Here is a 19476-nt window from a genome sequence, read left to right on the forward strand (position 1 = left end):
AATTTTTATTATTTTTTAAAATTTTTTTATTTAAAAATTAAGAATGTAAAAAAGTTATTAAAAAATATTATTCTATAGTTAGCACTATCTAGTCAGCTTCTAGAAATACAACAAAGTTAAAAATTACCTATAATTAGGTGTTTTTAAACCTGCTTTTTAGATACAATTATCCTAACACATGAATTATTATTATTCTAATGTTTTTGTGGTGAACATTATTTATGTTTTTTTCTGTGATTTGACCCAAAGTAGAAACAGCAATATATTTAGTTTTCATTGTATTGCAGAGAGGTCGCTTGGTTAGTTGACAAATCAATTCATTGATTGATTGATTGACTAGTTAGTTAATTGATTGATTGACTGTCATATTGATTAATTGATTGATGGCAAAGACGACCTAAAATGAGAAATGGAAGATGATGGTCGAGATTGGTTGCTGGAGCTGCTGCACGAGGTCCAGCTTGACCAGTTCTTTGTTCGCATCCGCGATGAACTTCAGGTTTGTACAAGGATCGTAAGGAATAAGGCAATGTAAGATAAATTTATATTTATATCTCCCATGAAGATTGACAAAAATACCCCTGTCTTCAGAATAAAATTATTGGTTTAAAAGTTTGAAAACAATCATTTCAAATTCAAGACGAGTACCGAAAGTTTTTGAGCCAACAAATATGATAAATTTAGTTACCAGTGTAATTTAAAATCCCAAGTCCCCCCCCCCCCCCCCAACGGTCTGACCCCCTAGTCACGCTTGTTCACCTACGCTATCTAGGGAGAGATTAATTGTCAAAATCGTATGTGTGAAGCTTTTCCTGTAGAAATAGAATTATTCCATGAATAAAAGTAATCATACCTACCTAATTTCAAAATAAAAAGTTTCTAGGAACTGAAAATTGTGAGGCAATAAAGTTCAGGCATCCATGTGGAACTTAAATTACTTTGGCCTTAAGATCTGTTCTCGCCTATTGAAGAAGTCGTTTGTATTCTGGGAATAGAGTAGATTCTATACCTAGGCATGATATAACCTAAGTCTGTCCTAATCACATAAATTTCTTGTCCAGAAAAGTCTAAATTTAAAGCTTAGGTATACTAAAAGCACAGGTTTCTGTTTAGATTATAGAATACCTATTTAGGCTTAATTTAACTAAAACTAATCCTTAAATAAAGCTTTTATAATTTAGAAATTTTAAAAATTAACGTAATTTTATGTAAAATATAAAAATACAATGAGATAATTGAAGATTCTTTGTTTACATTTGCGTTTGTCTTTTATAAGTGGGTGGATCAAGGATGTGTGGGTAGGTGGGTGTTTTTGAAAAATTAATTTGTTTATATTGCAAAAATACTGTTATACAATTTTGTAACTATATAAAAGGTTTTTACGTTTCAAAATTGCACTTAGGAAATTAACAATGATTTATTGATGAAATTAATTTTCAAAACTTTTTCTGCATTATTTTTCTTTTTAGGTCTCACGTTTGCAGCACTTCAGCTATGTGCAGCCGGAAGATCTGGAAAAGATCGGAATGTCCAAGCCGGCCGCCAAACGGCTGTTGGACATCATCAAGCGGAAGCGGCTGAAGAGCAAGTTTACAAAGCTGTTGCCAGTGGGCAAGTTTGGCGCCGGTGGTGGCTATAAAAAGGCTGTGGGAGCCTCGGCTTCTAGTTTTGTACCTGATCTTGCACTCACTTGTCTTATTCAGGTATGCTACCATTTTAATCAATGATAAAGATTTAGAAGGTGCGTTTAAAGACTTTAAACTACATATTGGGAGTAATTACAACAGCAGATAAAACCATATTCGAAAAGATCAAAATGCCTGATTTATTTTAACATTTAACTCGGATTATGTTTATCTTATAATGAATTTGCCTTTATTCAACACTCATTTTCAATTTTCACCTTACTTTAATTTTAAAAAGTCTTATAACTTTTCGTTCATTGATATTGTTTACCTAAAACAAATTAAATTTAATAAATCTCTTAAATTTGAGTTACGAGCACAGCACAGGGTTTTACCAGCGGTGTGTGTTTCTTCAAAGTGGTCTTGATACCCCCTGTAGCATGGTTAGTTATGCTAAGAATAAAATGAAAAAAATGTTCTTTTTTTCTATAGGTACCTACCAATTTTGTTTTTATTTTAATATATATTTAGGACAAAGATATAAAAACTCGAGATGAAAATGGAAGACTGCTTGGAAAACTGGGGGATGGTTCCTTTGGTATTGTCTGCAAAGGACAATGGGTAACAATAAATTTTAATTTTGATTATTTATAAATAACTATATCTTCTGGAATGTAGAGGATATTTGATTGTAAATCATACTGAGCTGGATTTTTAAATCATTTTAGTGGTGAGCCAGATCGGGGTGAGCCAACTTTTCACCAATGAGAGCACAGCATGAAATGCCGCGCTGTGATTGGCTGAAATTCGGCTCACCCCGATCTGGCTCACCACTAAAATGATTTAAAGATCCAGCTCTGGTGCCCAAAATTTTATACAAATATCTATCAGGTTAAAAAAATGTATTTCTGTTAAATCTTGATTGGTAGTTCAAACTAGAAGAGTTTAAACTTTTAAACCAATAATTTTAATCAACAATCGTGTTGATTTTAACATCACAGAAATATATATTTTACTACGTAATAATTTCTTTACAGGAAATGACGTACAAAATACCTACTTAAATGAAAATTTTCTTTTTTTTTCAAAATAGTATAATACACTTAGTATGTAGTTATGTAGGTTTCAAGTTTTTGTGTAAATTACATTGATGTATTTGTTAATTTAAAAGTAAAAGTTTATTTATTTTTTGTATCATGTATTTATGCAGAACAAAAAAATACATAAAAAAAACTTAGGTATTAAAATGAAACGAAAGTCATTTTTCTTCATAGCATTTATTTTTAAGTATATTTTGGTGGGCATGGCACTCTTTTCAGTCTAAATTACAATTTATTATGAAGAAAATAATCTTTAGAGCACCCCGTCTGGAAAAATTTTGCCTGTGGCTGCCAAAGTTTTGAAACAAAATACTCTCTCTCAACCCGGGGCCTTTGAAGATTTTGTCAAGGTATGTGTATAATATTTTTGTGGGTGTAGGGTTGAGTATTTTTCTCTCTTATATTATATATATTCAATTTGGAGTGCAATGGTGTACAGATATTCATTTTAAAGTTATAAACATGTATAACATAATTGAATTCCAATATTTATACCTAGGCAATTTATATTATACTTCAATAAATAATATCTTATTTACACTTTTTTTAAAAGTCTCTTAATATGAAATTGTTACGTACGGTATGTATTCATGAATTATTAAAATTGATCGATAAACAAAGATATAAATGTCATTCCTCTTATAATGGAGTTAAAAAAAGACTGATGTACGTACAAACAGATATAACAACATTACTTTGCAGCTACCAAAAACTAAATATGTAGGAATGTACGGCTATGCACGCGTTAGACCACGAGAATCTAATTCGTCTGTACGGCATCGTGCTCAGCCAGCCCATGATGATGATAGTCGAGCTAGCGCCCCTGGGCTCACTCATTGACTGGATGCACAAGCAGATGGGCAGGATACCTATTGTCGCCATCTGGGATTTTGCCATTCAAATAGGTATCCTAATTTTATTTATTAAAAAACCAACGACTTTGTGTATAGGGAAACGATAAAATGATTACCTAATGAACATTACTTAACAGGGAGGGTGGGGACATTGTACTGTAAAATAAAATGATGCCCAAAGTTTCATGAACATGTTCTCTCAATAGTTGGTTTAAAACTTTATGTTATCTTGATTACCTACCTAGTTCGTTTCAATCTTCAGTGTCCAAACTTTTCAACCAATAATTTTAATCTACGAAAGAAAATAATTAAATTCATTGATTTTTTTTAAAAATACGGTTTACTCACTAAGAAATCCTTTAATGTTATGTTGTAATTGGAATTAACAAAGAAAACGATATTTCAAAAAGAATCTCTAAAGATGAGGCATTGAATTAATCTCCTTACATTTCATTGCATAAATATCCAAAATGATTTTAAAATTTCAGCCCGGGGTATGGCGTATCTAGAGTTAAAGAGATTTATCCACCGAGATCTGGCGTGTAGAAACATTCTTCTCTCTTCCATAGACAGGGTTAAAATTGGAGACTTTGGTCTCATGCGTGCCTTACCACAGGTTAGATATTTGTAATTTTGCGGCTACTCTATAGCTTTTGTATATGCATCAATTGTCCGTCCGTGAAAATGACTACCAATAGTCATAATGATGGTTATTAAAGTAAAAGTTCGTTGAATTTGTGTTAAAAATGTCTTTTGACAAGTATTACAGTATGAATGTTTACTGTTTTACTGTAACATTACATATGATCAATGATCATATATTATTGTAATTAAAATGTTTAAAGACACGATAGCAAAAAAAAAATATAAAATAATATCCTTTGTAAACCATGCTTATAAATTCCCGCGCCCCCTGTCTCCATGTAGGTACCTAATAAATACCTATACCTAGCATAAACTTTAAAAAGTGTCACAAAAAAAACTTTATTTTGCTTGGGTACATATATGTGATTATCAGAGTGGGAGAGTTAAGGGGTTTTGGATGGTACCACAAAGATTAAAATGCTATTGTCCTATTTAATTTCAGTATTTTATAATTTAAACAACAAGGAAATGAAAATGCGATAATTTTATTTTTACAACAGGAAGATGACTGTTATGTGATGTCTGAGCGTAAAAAAGTGCCTTTCCCCTGGTGTGCCCCGGAGAGCCTGAAAACCCGACAGTTCAGCCATGCCTCGGATACCTGGATGTTTGGGGTCACCCTCTGGGAGATGTTCACTTTTGGTAAGTCATTTTCAGGAATTTATGATGATGAGAAAAAGGACATTTAATTCAATTTTAGAGTTCTAACTCAATAATTTTCAAAACCAAATTAGAATTCTATAACTAACCATTTTATGCCTTTTTAAAAGTTTTGGAACAAACGCTTTGGCTGCAATCAACACTCGCTGATAAAACATCAAAAAAAAGTTATTGCAACCAAATGGCTTGATGATAATAGTAAAAGATGTATTTTGAATAGGTGAAGAGCCCTGGATTGGATTAAATGGTTCTCAGATCTTGAAGAAAATTGATAGAGATGGAGAAAGGCTACATCAACCTCCAGCGGTAATAATTTCTTTTTTAGAAATACACTACAGATAAAATGTTTCCCTGATTTTTTTAAATTTAATAATAATTCAGAAGTACACTGTTAATATAAGAAGATAACAAGACGTGAGTGTGTGTTTGGGGGTTTGTGTGGGTGGGTTGTAAGTTAGGTTTTTGTTTGTTACTTCAGAGCACTTTAACGACAGCTTTTGTGAAATTTGTTTTTATTTTGATTTAAAAAGATATAGCATAAAATTACTAACCATATTTATCAATTTCAAATTCTTAAAGATCTTCTAGGAATATCAAAAAATCTAGAGCTTAAATGGAGTTTGGAATCTATTGGATTTGAAATCAAACTTTAAACAATTTTCAGTGTCCACCTGATATATACCAGCTAATGTTACAATGCTGGGCTGGCATGCCGACGGACAGACCGACCTTCGAGGCCTTAAAGGATTTTCTGGCTGAAACTGTTCCGGTCATTGTACGCAGTCTGGAGCCGTTTGATGAACAGGGATGAATATGATTTACTAGAACAAAACTTGAAATTAAAAAAAAAAAATCCATCTAGAATTTTAATGCTGGAATAGATGATCAATGATCATTGATCAATTTATAATTGGACTAATAGGAGCTCATTATTATTTATACATTTTGGTACGAAAAGATAGTTATTTTTCTTAAGCTTTGTATTTGGGGAACTATGTCAACTATTGTTGCTTGTATTATAGGATTGAATCATATGTGACTGAATATAAAATACAATCATTAAAATATATAAGCAAGCTGGCTTTTTTCCCCAAAGTTTAAAGGTAGGAAATATACCGTTTTCTTTAAATTAAATAGCCTTTAAGTTGTTTAAATTCCTTAGAAATGATAATTTGTTTAATCATATTAGTTTAAAAGTCTTTAATATTATATTCATTGACTAGGGTAAGATGCAAATCGAACCTGGAGACACCATAATTGTTATCGAGGGCAAGTCTGAGAACTACTGGTGGAAAGGTCAAAACCAGCGGTCATTCGACATCGGTCTCTTCCCCCGCAAAATAGCCCAGGACACCCAGGGCAAGAAAATCCGTGATATTAGCAAGCCATTGAAGAATAGCTTCATCCATACCGGTCATGGGTCAAGCGGTCAAGGCCGGTCATGGGGCCGACCGGAGGCCATCGATGACTTATATATTCGGTCGCCGATGCAGGCTCATGATTTATCCTCTCCGTCCCAGGATAATGAAATGGCGGCGGATGAATTCCGGCTTCCCGGCCGCAACTCTATGAGGACCAAGATGACACCGCCTAATCTGCAGACAACTATTAGGCAGACACAGCAGTTTAAATATGAACGTCTCGAAGATCAGGTGCATATACCTTAATAATCTATTGATAAAGATAATTTCTTATACATATTATACCTAATTGTATACCTAATCTATTTCGTTCAAACACATTAAACTTTAGATTACAGATTATTAGCGGCTACGCCTCTAGATGCCTCTAGGGGCACTGGAGGATAGGGGAGGAGGGATAATTTCTATTGGGAGGTCCGAGGTCCTTCCCTTGATCTATAATAAGCTTTACTGTAAAGGGTTCTTATCGGTTCACCAGATAGTAAGATACTTCAGTACTTTTTAGTAGCGAAGCTACTCTATAATTCACTTTGTCCGTCCGTCAGTCAGTCCGTCAGTCAGTCCGTAACGCTATGGGGGAAATGGGATTTACTCAGCTCCTATAAAAGATAGAATGCTAAAATTTTTTGACAACATTCCCATCATTAAGGAGCACAATTGACTATAAAACATCATTGGCGTTCGGACCGATTTTTAGCAGGTTTTAGGCTATTTTTATATTTTTCACATTTTTCTCCATATCTTCAGTGTTTATGGTCCGATTTTCAAAATTTTTTCAGTTACAGATATCAAAATTAAATTTCCCGTAGTTTAAAGGAACAACCATGAAGGCCAGACTGCCTTTTTAGCAGGTTTTAGGCTATTTTTATATTTTTCACATTTTTCTACATATCTTCAGTGTTTATTGTCCGATTTTCAAAAATTTTTCAGTTACAGACATCAAAATTAAATTTCCCGTCGTTTAAAGGAACAACCATGAAGGCCAGACTGCCTTTTTAGCAGGTTTTAGGCTATTTTTATATTTTTCACATTTTTCTCCATATCTTCAGTGTTTATGGTCCGATTTTCAAAATTTTTTCAGTTATAGATATCAAAATTAAATTTCCCGTCTTTTAAAGAAAACAATCATGACGGCCAGACTGCCTTTTTTAGCAGGTTCTAGGCTGTTTTTTATATATTTAACATTTTTCTCAATATCATCAGTGTTTATAGTCCGATTTTCAAAACTTTTCAGTTATAGATATCAAAATTAAATTTCCCGTCTTTTAAACAAAGTAACCATGACGGCCAGACTGCCTTTTTGGCAGGTTTTAGGCTATTTTTATATATTTAACACTTTTTTCCATATCTTCAGTGTATATGGTCCAATTTTCCAAATATTTTAGTTAAGGATTTATAAATTAAATTTTTTGTCGTTTTAATAAACAACCATGACGGCCAGACTGCCTTTTATCAGGTTTTTGGCTATTTTTATATGTTTTACATATTTCCCCATATCTTTGTTTATTTTGATGCAATTTTCAAACTTTTATGGGATATCAGTATCAAAATAATTTTTCCCATTGTTATGAGCATCTTTAATATAATTTACTTTAACCATCGTCATCATGCAAAATAAAACAAGGTTTCATGTTTATTTTATCCAATAAATCTATTCTTGATTTTAGTAAAAACCTTTTAAATCTACCTGTACGTATTCCCATCGACGATTTTTTGTGCTTCGTTACTTATGGATGTTGTCATCCTTGTTTTTATGGAAAGTCAATCAGAAGTCAACAGAAATTATGTTCATAAGTAGCGTAAAACAAAAATGAACAAAAGAAGAGTACTGAAAGGAATACCTATACTGTATTAAAGTCATACTTAACAACTTTTTACTCGTTAATATTATTTCCTGTTATCTTCTTGGTTTAATATTTTTGTAACTTTAAATTTGTATTACAGGTAATTGATACTCGTCTGCAGCAGGTGACAGAAACAGTTTCCACTTCTGTTGTCCCACGTCGTCCTGCCCCGGGATGGAATCAAGATCAAAATACAGGTCAGTCATTTATACAAGTTTCATTACATTTTTACAATTTTGAATGGTTTCTTATTTTTTCATACTGTCCTTAAGACTTCTAAAGCAGTAGTCTTCAAGATGTAGGTATTGGACCTTTCAAACTTTGCAAAAAATGATTCTTTATAAATTAGGCGGAAAGTACAAATTAGTTTACTCCTTTCTCTTTGAATTGCACGAAGTAGTAAGATATGAAGTAAGTTGTGAACGCTAGAATTACACTTGTATTGTTATTTAGGCCACAGAGATGAACGCGGAAACGCGCCTCCTATGCAAAACTACAAATCTATGCCCGATCTTCATAAGAATTTCCCCACCGTTGAAACAGAGTCCTGTACAACTCTGACTAAGAAAGAGGATTCTTTAATAGATCTTTCTCCCGATGATCAGGAAAGGATACCTTAAAGGATTATTGATAAAACAAGGACGGTATGATTTACTAGCGGCTACGCCTTGGCTTCTAGGCCACTAAAGAATTGGGGGAGGGAATCGACCCTTCACTTAAGAATGAAATTCTAATAAAAATTAAATGTGAAGAATGAAATCCTAAGGGTGGGGGTGGGGGGGGGGGTTAATGCAACCATCTCGTAATCAATGAGTAAATGGCACTTAGAATTCGAATTTCCATCTGAAATTTTGCAAGAGTAATCCTTGGTATGTCTATTTTCCCTAAATCGAACAAAAAGTTGGAAAAGTAACGGCTAACGGCTGGCAGCTTAGCCGTTTTGCCATTTTTTGTATCTATATAGTGGAAATTAGTCACGAAATCTATCTCCACATAATACTCTTTGCCACTCCAAAACGCTATCAAACGGTTCTAGACGGTAGCTGTTGGTACTAGAAGTTTTAAAAATGTTATTGCTATCATTTAACATGAATTAAACCAAAAATATGTTTTAAAAAGTTGATTCCTACGTAATTGATGATGGATTTACCCTAAAAATAGGCAAAAAACGGCTAAACGGCTGAGCCGCCAGCCGTTACTTTTCCAACTTTTTGTTCAATTTAGGGAATATAGACCTACCAAGGATTACTCATGCAAAAGTTCAGATCGAAATTCGAATTATAAGTCCCATTTGCTCACTGATTACGAGATGGTTGCATTAACCCCCCCCCCCCCTTAATGATGAATTTGCCCTGAAAATAAGCCAAAAACGGCTAAACGACTAAGCTGCCAGCCGTTACTTTTCAAACTTTTTGTTCGATTTAGGGAAAATAAACCTACCAAGGATTACCCATCCAAAATTTCAGATCGAAATTCGAATTTTAAGTGCCATTTACTCATTGATTACGAGATGGTTGAATTAAAACCCCCTCTTAATTTTTGAGATTTACTTTAATAAAAGAAGAAATAGTGATATTCTCTTTTAAACTGAAAAGTTTTTTTGGAAGGGGGGGGGGGGGTCATGATACTACGTTTTATGAATTAAAATCCATAAGTATTCTTTAAAGTTTGAAGGACGGCTGTATGCCAACACAAGCCAAGAGGACAACGAGACAAGAAGTGCCTCCGCCATGATGAACCAGAGTATTATTGACCAGGATATTCCTCCCACAGCAGATGTGGACGGGGGACACAGATATCAAAACAATGAATCTTATTTGACAAATGATCTTAATAATGAATCTTTTTCTTCTCTTCCGGCTGGAGAAACTTATCACTTACCTCCTGATGAAGATTATGAAAATAGCCACGACAATGAATTTGATGATTATAACCAAGAGAATGATCCTTTTGATACTAGCAATGTTAATATTGATTCACAAAGCACATTGACAAGATACAATCAAAATGATAAACTCAGCACAAAAACCCAGTCAATGACAAATGTAAATGAATGTAAACCGTCTATTATCAATCAGCTGTTAGCCTCTAATGATATTAACAATACTCTGCACAAACCCGCCAGCCCACCTGTTATTCAAATAACCACCGAAGCAGCACGAAACCCACCAAATACTCAGTTAGCCGCCACATCTACTCCAGAACCACCTTTGTTAACAAATGAAACCACAGAATCAACACGCCATAGACGTGCCGTTTCGGCAGCAAATTCTGAACCAGAATTTTTACCCCCATTAACTTCACCCTTCTCCCCACCCGCCTTTAACCCATACGACTTAGTTTTAGGATCTAACGAAGCCATCGCTGGTCTAGATTCACCTTCGCCATTTAACAATAGTAAGAACACAATCCAGCCAAAACGTCAGACTGAACAAAACCCCTCCGAAGCATTTTCTTGGCTGAATGAAAAAATCGGTGATATGAAGATCTCAACCAAGGACCAGAACGTTTTCCAATTTCCCAACGCGGATTCTAATAATCTAAAGCCTGTAACAGAAAACCTAGAACCCTTATATGCTACAGTCAATAAGAAATCTAAAGTTGAGAAAAATGAAAACGTTTCAATTATGCAACAATCTCATAATGATAACTCCAAAAATATTCCAAATGTAAATAACATAGCAAATAATGATCAACAATATCAACATTTGCAACAACAACAAATAATTCAAGCACAACATCAGCAAATGAATTTTAATCAACATCAAATGAATTTACAGCAGTATCAGCAAATGGCTCAACATCAACCACAACAAATGAATTATCAACAACAGCAAAATTATCAACCACCTCAGCAAATGAGTTTATATCAACAACAACAACAACAACAGTCACAACAAATGTTGCAGCCAACTGGACCTAGCCAAGCTCTTATTCCTTTCCCTAATCAGTACGAGCAGTACAACAGGATGGAGAAAGAGATGGAAATGAAAAACCTGGAAAAATTAAAACAGCACAGGTAAATTAATGTTTATTACTCATTTAATTTATTATAAAAATAGAAATATAATATTATTATCGATAGCTTATGTCATATCTGAAATTGATTTTCTAAAATATTTAATATGTTTCTAGAGCTTTTTTTAAAAATTCTTATAATTTTGACATAACATCTATTTTGTAGCCCTATTTTCTTTTCTATTGCTTACATATTATTTTATATTGAAAATAGGATGGAAAGAGAGAGAAGAGAGTGGGAGGAGAAGAGAAGAGCCGAAGAGGAAAGAAAAAGAGCAGAACAAGAACGTATCAGACGCGAAGAGGAAAAATTGCAAAGAGAGGCACTCAGACTAAAGGAAGAAAAGAGGAAAAGAATGGAGGAGGAACTGAGAAGACAACAATCTGAAGAAAATAGGTATCAAAACGGGGGGGGGGGGATGGAGGGGTCACTTTTAGCTTACTCCGTGATTATTAGGCTAGGTATTGCTGTTAGACTAGGTTATTTGGGATAAAACAGTAATAATAACTTTTAGGTACTGGGTATGATTTTGCCAAATAAAATTTTTCTTGTTTTTACAAAAAAAATATAATAGATTAAAATAACCTTAGAATGCGAGAAGACATGATATCAAGTGGGGCTAGACCACGTACACAGCAACAACAACACGATGTTTTCCATTTCCCGCAATTTTCCAACATCTCATCAGCTGATCAAACCAAAGAAACTTACTCTGTGGATAGAAACTTTATCAGAGATCTGGAGAAATCTCTGGGTGATAATGAAAGTAAGAAAGTTATTTTTAGAAGTGATGCTTTCAACTAATATCATAAAATGGTTTATTGGGTGAATTATAGCACTTTTACGACTAGCAAAAATACAGTCATCCTATTGATATAAACAGTAAACACAGTATAAACAGCACTTGTAATTTGTTACTGAAACTTTTCTATCGCAACCCATATACGTTTGATTAAAGGATTATCGATGCTCTGAAAATTTTTAATACACTGAATGAAAAATCATTATCGTTTTTATGTTTAGAAAAAGCAAACTTGTTGGGACAGGACTCGTCAGCCCAGGGTGGCCAGAAGGTTGATAATATCCCAATGTTGCAGCCACCTCCATCTGTACAAAGGAACCGTACTTCTCCACTTCCAAGGCACGGATATGATACTAAAGAATTTGAAAATTTTTAAGAGCAAAATTCGAACCATAGTATAAACAAGGATAACAACACCCATAAAAACAAACGAACATGAACATATTTTTAGGAATTCATTATTGAGAAGCTTCGCTTAAAATAATTTACTTTGTTGTCCTAAAATTCAATTATTACAAAAATCAGATAAATAGGATAAGAAGTATATCATACCAGCTGTAAACAACAATTGATTTTTTTCGTGATTTTGTAGGGCAACGCATCATAATAAAGATGACCTTTTGATTTGCTCCCCACATATAATTTTAGATTTATTTCGCTTGTTTGCTATACCTTATTCCTGATATAGAACGGAAGGACGGACGGAATTACAGAACCTAATAAAAGAAAAGCTTCAGTTTAAAAAAGAACACTGCTTAGTTTACATTTGACCGTCTATGCGCAAAGATGCATATATGCAAGCACTGGCTAACAACGTACAGACCCGTACACAACATCTCATAACATTGCAAGCTTATGAATCACGTTAGCTACTACTTGAATTTTCATTTCTGTGAAACAAGGTCATCAAGTTCTCATGGCGGTGCACTAAACCGGTCAAGGGACAGTGCGGGGGGCAGCGACGATTTATCCATGACAAGATCCCCGGAAAAGAACACCGCCCATGTTCGCCCGTATCAACGGGCAGAAAATAGGCAAATGGAAGCGGCTTCCAGTCAGTCTATGACAAGGTATATTTTTATTCCGGGAATTTGGGGATAAGACAATGATGTATACATAGCAGGGTTGTAATATCGGGCGGGCAGTTTTGGGCTGCCATTTATCGGGGCCTTTTGGGCAGATTTTGGCACCCCCGTTTTGAGGGGTGAGAAAAAGGGGGGGGGCTATTTGGGCGCACTTTTGGGCGCCCAAAACCCTTTTGGGCAATTGGGCGGCCCGTTATCGAAAAAATGTCCAATATGACAACCCCGATACATAGGCATACTTACACAACACATTAAAAATTAAAAATTATTGGTTGAAATGGTTGGGCACTGCACTTTTAGTTTTAACCAACTAATTAAGATTCAATAAGTGTACCCAGAATTTTTAAGCCAACCAATAAGATAATGTGGTTTTTAAACTTTGCGTTACCTAGGTAATTTTATTTGATCTAATTAAAACTGATCATTAAGCATTTTATTAAATTTTGAAGGTCTTTAATGGAAACCGGAAACAGAACAACCGGAATAGGCAACGTCCGGGGTGCTAGCTCTAATTGGCGGCAGCTAAACACAGGCAGCGGTGCAACCGGCGGTGGCAGTGAACAGACGGACCGGCGGATAGATCTACTGGCTTCACAGCGCATACAGCTGAATGAATATAATTCTGTGGCGAGGCTGAATGAATCATTTGGAAGTAATCATTCAGGTAAAAATATTTTATGTCACGCAGCTATTCCATAACTTTAGAAAGTCTACTGAACAATACAAACATATTCTCTTGTGGCTTTAATTTATTGACAACTTCTCAGAATGATTTGGGAGAGGACCATTTTAGGTTCCATTGTCCTACCCTTGCTTAAACTTTTCATTATCTAAACTTTTTTCAGTTTATTACCAGTTTTTACGTTTTGTAATTAATACAAACTCTTGTTTTAATGCTTTCATGTAAAATGCATAGCTCTAAGGTCCTCCAAATCATTGGTCTCTAAGAAATCTTAACTTTTAGACGTTTCTGTGAGGTTTTTTTCATTTCAAAAAAGGCATAAGTTTTCATACTTAATTTTAAGGTGGAAGTAACGAGTTAACGTATGGAACTCGGGACTCGATACCGCGCTCCAGTAATGCCATGGAGATCAACAAGATTGCGCAGTGCGCCAAAATGGTTCCGGGAATGTCCGGCAGCGAGATCAGGCATGGATACTTATTTTATTTAATTAGATTTTTTATTTTAATACAAAGAAATATTGAAACACTAGATTTGAATTATTTATTGAACATATTACCAAAATTAATTAAAGAACCTAAAATCTAATAAGATAACACGGTTATAAAACTTTGGGTACCAGTATAATTTACAGTCCAATGTCCCCTCTCTCCCTGATTTAAATCTAAGTATCCACTTGATTGCCAGGGCCGCCTTGGTATCTGTTAATTGGGACACGAGCATAGCTGTCAAGAATCTCAAAATAGATAAACTCTACAGGAAAGTTCATACAAATCATAAAAAAATGGAAAATATGATAGATAGCAATCTTATGTTAGAGCGCATTTTTATTACCTATGTATCTACCTTTTTACCCTAAAATTAGTAATAGGTAAGTTTTTTTATTTAAAAAAAAGATTCTATACTATTGATCAAATTTTTTTGTTTGGTTGTATGACAATAAAAAAACGCTCAGGATCGGAGTGGCCACCAAGCCGAAGTGTGAGAAGGTACTGCAAGCGGTCAACTGGGACCTGGAACAGGCTGCCAGCAAGCTTCTGGACGCTCTGTAGTAGTTACTGAACAGCTTTATGTTTGACTTTTAACTTTTTATTTTACATTGAATAATAATATGCCCTCTAGACAAACGCATGTTGCTTATTATATCATCTTTTATTGTTTTTTCCCATTTTTAGATATTTTTTGTTGCTTTTTAGAAGGGGCATTACATCGCTATTAAAAACTAAAAACTTATTTTTCTGTTATTTTAAAAGAAAGAATATGATGTTATAAAGTTATGCATTTATACATTTATTTATATAATTTTTTTATGTGAAGATATATATTTTTGGTAACCTACTATTGAAAGATTTTAGAGAAAATGAAATGTATTAGGAAAACTTTAGAATTTAATTTTACAAATAATTTTATCATTTACCTATTCACTTTTTATGTTCATGATTTTAAATCAAATTATATTTTTATTTGATACCTACTAATTTAATGTTTTGGATCATGTTTGATTTTTATATATAAAATATATTTATACAATTTGTAAAGTATTAAAATATTAACACGTATTATTATAATACTCATTGTTACTTATTGTTAAAGGTATTAGAAATAAGGGAGGCATTTTCAGCTGTAAAAATTATCCATTTTATGAAATATCAAAATCGAGCCAAAAATTCATTCTTTGTGTAAAAAACATTGGATTGTAAACCCTTGACCAATAATTTATAACTATTATGGAATGAATGATTTTGTCAATAGTCATCGGTGATGTATTTCAACTTGTCGTGTATTGACTTATCCCTTATCACATGGGATAACTTAGCAAATATAGTGAAATATGCCCCTGCCCACTTTGATAATTTTTAATACCTTATTAATTGAAATTAATTGAAAAAAAAATTACATACAGTTTTGTAAAAATTGTAATATTATATGACATTTAATATTTTTCAGATCAAAATATGGGTTAAAAAGTAAATTAACCAACAACAATCTTTCAACATAATGAATTTTGTAATGATATTTTGTTTATTAGCTCCTATAAAAACATTAGTAGCCAGTGAGAATGAAGATATTATTGAGGCTGATGCTACCGTAGAGACAAGCGGGGCTGTTATTGATAACTCTAATGTGATAATTGATGATACTATCAATAATGAAGCTAGTGAAAATCATAAACAACTTAGTCCTGTAGAAAAAGGTAGTTTTTTTGTTCCTTAACTTCTCAATAAAATATAGTGTATGTTTGAGTCTGTTTGACGTTCACTCAAAAAAAAAAAATATATTTCCTTCGCAGCTTTTTTCAAGACCAGCAATCCTAACTCAACAGATCACTGTACTCGAACACGCTTTATACAGAAATGACTTATATTTTGCTTAGAATTGATTTAGTGCAGTTTAAATTTATTGTTGGAAGTTTGCTTTACTAAATCATAACTGAATATAATATTAGTAAGTTTATTGTTTTACCTTCATGGAATTTGGAGAGTTAATTAATTTTCAATATGTTTCTAGTCCTAGAAGATTTTGAGAAGTCAATCCTTGAGAATGAACTGACCTTGAACGGGTCCCAGGATACAGAGGGTCAGAATGCTACAGAAACTATTGGTGGGCCAGCTGGAGTGGTCGCCCACAGGTTCCAGAGACCACGGGTCAACTGTGTACAGCTAACTGAACAGGTATTGATTACGGAGATTGGATGACATTGGCGTTTAGTCATCCTATCTTTTATAGATAGTTAAGAATACAATACAGTGTAACATGTTTCCCTGCACAGTCACACGCAATTTTCATTCAACATACATTGCAAATTCATAAGCACTTTAGCAACAGAGGAACCTGATTAAGTCTTTCATTTCTTGGGTTGTTGTGAAAAAGGCCATTACCCAACGAATTTCTCTTACCTATCCATTACATTTCCAGTTTAGCTATGTTAATTGTTGATGCGATATCTATTAATTTAATACAGTCGTAACCATTTTGATGTTGCGGTAGGTACTTTTTTGATTTGTCTAAATGATTAGGAAGAAGAAAGTGAGTTGAAGAATGGTGGAAAGTTGGTGTTGATCAACGGAACAGAGTTGCAGAGCCGGATGCTGGATGAGACGAGCAGTAACGTCACCAACCGAACCACACCTGGCATTTGCTCAGGCATAACACATTCTATTACGATTAAACTCTTTGATATTTTATTAGAAGGTGGACTGCTGTCACTTTTTATGAACTGAAACTGATACACATTGAGACTTAGTCTAAAAAGCATTGTTGTATTTTGGACTTTATCACTTTATGAAGTTAATAAGGTCTTACCTGTCAATGCGATAAAAATTATTTGTGATATTTTTAGCTTTAATAAAATGTTTTATTCATTACAGTGATTCTGTTTTACGGAAATTGGTGTCAGTTCAGCGCAAAAGCTGCGCCCTCCTTCAATGCAATGCCGCGCTACTTTCCGAAGCTCAATTTTTACGCCATTGAGGTCGCGAACAATTTGAACATTTTCTCCCAGTTTGCTGTGGTTGCGCTTCCTTCGGTTTTAGGTAATAGTACATTTCATCTTAATTTATGGACATTTACAGGATTTTACGAACTGGGAACTTGTATTCCTATCCTTAATTGAGGATCATGGGATTTTTTGTTATCTATCGAGATTCCTGAATCTGATAATTGCATAAGAGTGCATTTTCTTCTCATATCCTTATGGTATATGTAAGTGTAGAATCATTAAAATATCAATATACAAAACAAAAAGATTTTCCGTCACCTATTCTAGGGATGGAATCTCAAAGATTTGTAAATTTTTCGCCTACTGTTAAGGAACGGAAAATTATATTTCATAGATGGAAGTGAGATTGAAATTGTAAAAAATTTATTCGTATTCATTCGAATCCGGTGGATAAGAACCGGTTCTCATCAATACGAAAAAACTATGTCTAGCATCGTAGTATATTATCCAGCTTTCTACGAATATAAAAATGTAATTGTACAATCATAAGATTAAAACCATTTTTAGCCCGTGCCTTCGGCACCTCGGGGCTAAAAAAACTGGTTATAATCTTATAATTGTACATTCTATATCCGCGGAAAGCTGTTTATAGTACGATGCGAGAAATAACTATTATGAGTGTAATAACATTGACTTATTTTGTTGTTGTATAAAAAAAATTTTGCCTTAATTTTTTAGTGTTCCATAATGGTAAGCCTGTGTACGGATTCAACAGTTCTATACATAGTCTAGAAACTTATATCCAGTTTATATCTAATTATACTGGACTTAAACCCGATGACCAACAGCCTGTCCAGCTTCTAATTGAAGATTATTCAGGTAAAATGAATTATAAAAAAAAACATTTAAAAAGAATATTTAAAGTTCTGTATAACACAATATTTAATTTAAGTACCTGTTTGCTTGCAGAAGCGAGTTTTAGTGATAGACAGGGCTGTATATTCTGCTTAAAATAAATTTTTTCCCCGGCTGTAAAACATTTTATTTTTTCCCCATAGTTTTTTCCCTAAGGAGGGGTAAAAAATTAAACTGTATTTAGTAGGTATGTACTCTTTATTTTTTCACTTATGTTACTCCTTCACATATTTTTTTTGTTTTTTCCCCAAGGAGGGGAAAAAGTGGTTACTGTTCTATTTTTTCTTCTTCATTATTTTACCCCTTCCTTTTACAACTGATGATAGGATAAGTAAATTAACCATTTTTATTTTAGGTCCAGTACCAAGTACAGTGGTTGAAAAGTTTAATTACAATCTGCTTCTAGCTTATCTTTTCATCATTCTTTGCTTGCTGGTCAACTTAAGTAAGTACCTTAATACGTGACCTATTTTCGATAAAGTGGAGAAAATATATTGCCATTTGCATTATTACTTTGGCATTTTTAATTTGCTGAAAAGTTAGAGGAAAGACAGTTTTTATATAGATGAAATAAAAAAAAAATTTATAAACATATAAATGCTTTAAAATAAAATTTCCCTTTTTTTTATTGTCCATTAATGTTATATAGTATGAATTCTATGCATCAATTTTCCTTTATTAAAGACTAGCAATTGCACTTTTCCATCTATGGTCTCATTATTTGAAGACTTTACTTAAAAAAGACCATTAATGTTGAACAAAATGAGACCTTTGAAGCGAGATCTTAACGGGCACTTAAAAATCTCAATATAATCAAATAAAAACTCTTCATTAAAGAAAATTCTTTTTAGGTAAATCAACATATGTTACAAGTTTACGTGATACATTGCGTAATCTTTGGAGAGAAGTTGAAATACAACATGAACATGCAGATTAAATTAATAAGGACAAAAAATTTACTCCAGGCAAATTAGAATATAACTCGTATAATAACATTTCCCCTAAAAAAATGTATGATAGAATATTGGATTGTTCGGTATGCTTTCTATTCCTATGGACTTCGAAAACGAAGGTCTCAAAAAAAGTTTTCTGTTAAAATTAAGTACCTAACTTGGCCAATTTTCTTCAGATTTTCATTTTTTTTTATCATTAACAAATCATGAAAAGTAATCCTGTTACAGACTATGTTGGTATAAAAAGGCATTATACTAAGAAAAATATAGTAAAAAATTATACATGGATATTTATACTTAGTTGTATTATAAAGACACATGTATGTTTATTTTATATGAAGCAATTAAATATTTCAGAATTAAAATGTAAAAAACAATATGGTAATACTAATCATATTAAAGTCCGGTTTGGTGTGAGGACTCGAGGACAAG

At 33.3% G+C, this 19476-nt stretch overlaps 2 protein-coding genes across 2 annotated transcripts; both read left to right on the forward strand.

The window, feature by feature from the left end:
- Window positions 1-281: 281 nt before the first annotated feature.
- Window positions 282-15685, forward strand: Ack (activated Cdc42 kinase). The gene is made up of 21 exons (XM_080157867.1): window positions 282-499; window positions 1470-1703; window positions 2157-2246; window positions 2983-3075; window positions 3450-3630; window positions 4068-4195; window positions 4725-4866; window positions 5105-5190; window positions 5549-5687; window positions 6106-6536; window positions 8250-8346; window positions 8603-8752; window positions 9815-11168; window positions 11382-11564; window positions 11759-11934; window positions 12192-12309; window positions 12873-13040; window positions 13505-13719; window positions 14081-14204; window positions 14425-14493; window positions 14690-15685. Exons 1-21 carry the CDS (start codon window positions 410-412, stop codon window positions 14787-14789), a joined length of 4368 nt encoding a protein of 1455 aa, XP_080013993.1. The 5' UTR covers window positions 282-409; the 3' UTR covers window positions 14790-15685.
- A 40-nt stretch (window positions 15686-15725) lies between these two features.
- bug (thioredoxin domain-containing protein bug) lies at window positions 15726-19418 on the forward strand. Its single transcript, XM_080157878.1, has 7 exons — window positions 15726-15931; window positions 16246-16409; window positions 16755-16881; window positions 17106-17270; window positions 17915-18055; window positions 18447-18536; window positions 18943-19418. The coding sequence occupies exons 1-7, from the start codon at window positions 15736-15738 to the stop codon at window positions 19026-19028; spliced, it is 969 nt and encodes a 322-aa protein (XP_080014004.1). The 5' UTR covers window positions 15726-15735; the 3' UTR covers window positions 19029-19418.
- The last annotated feature ends 58 nt before the right edge of the window (window positions 19419-19476 follow it).

The sequence above is a fragment of the Acartia tonsa genome, chromosome 4, assembly GCF_053477335.1.
Source record: "Acartia tonsa isolate MP-2025a chromosome 4, ASM5347733v1, whole genome shotgun sequence".
NCBI classification, from domain to species: Eukaryota; Metazoa; Arthropoda; class Copepoda; order Calanoida; family Acartiidae; genus Acartia; species Acartia tonsa.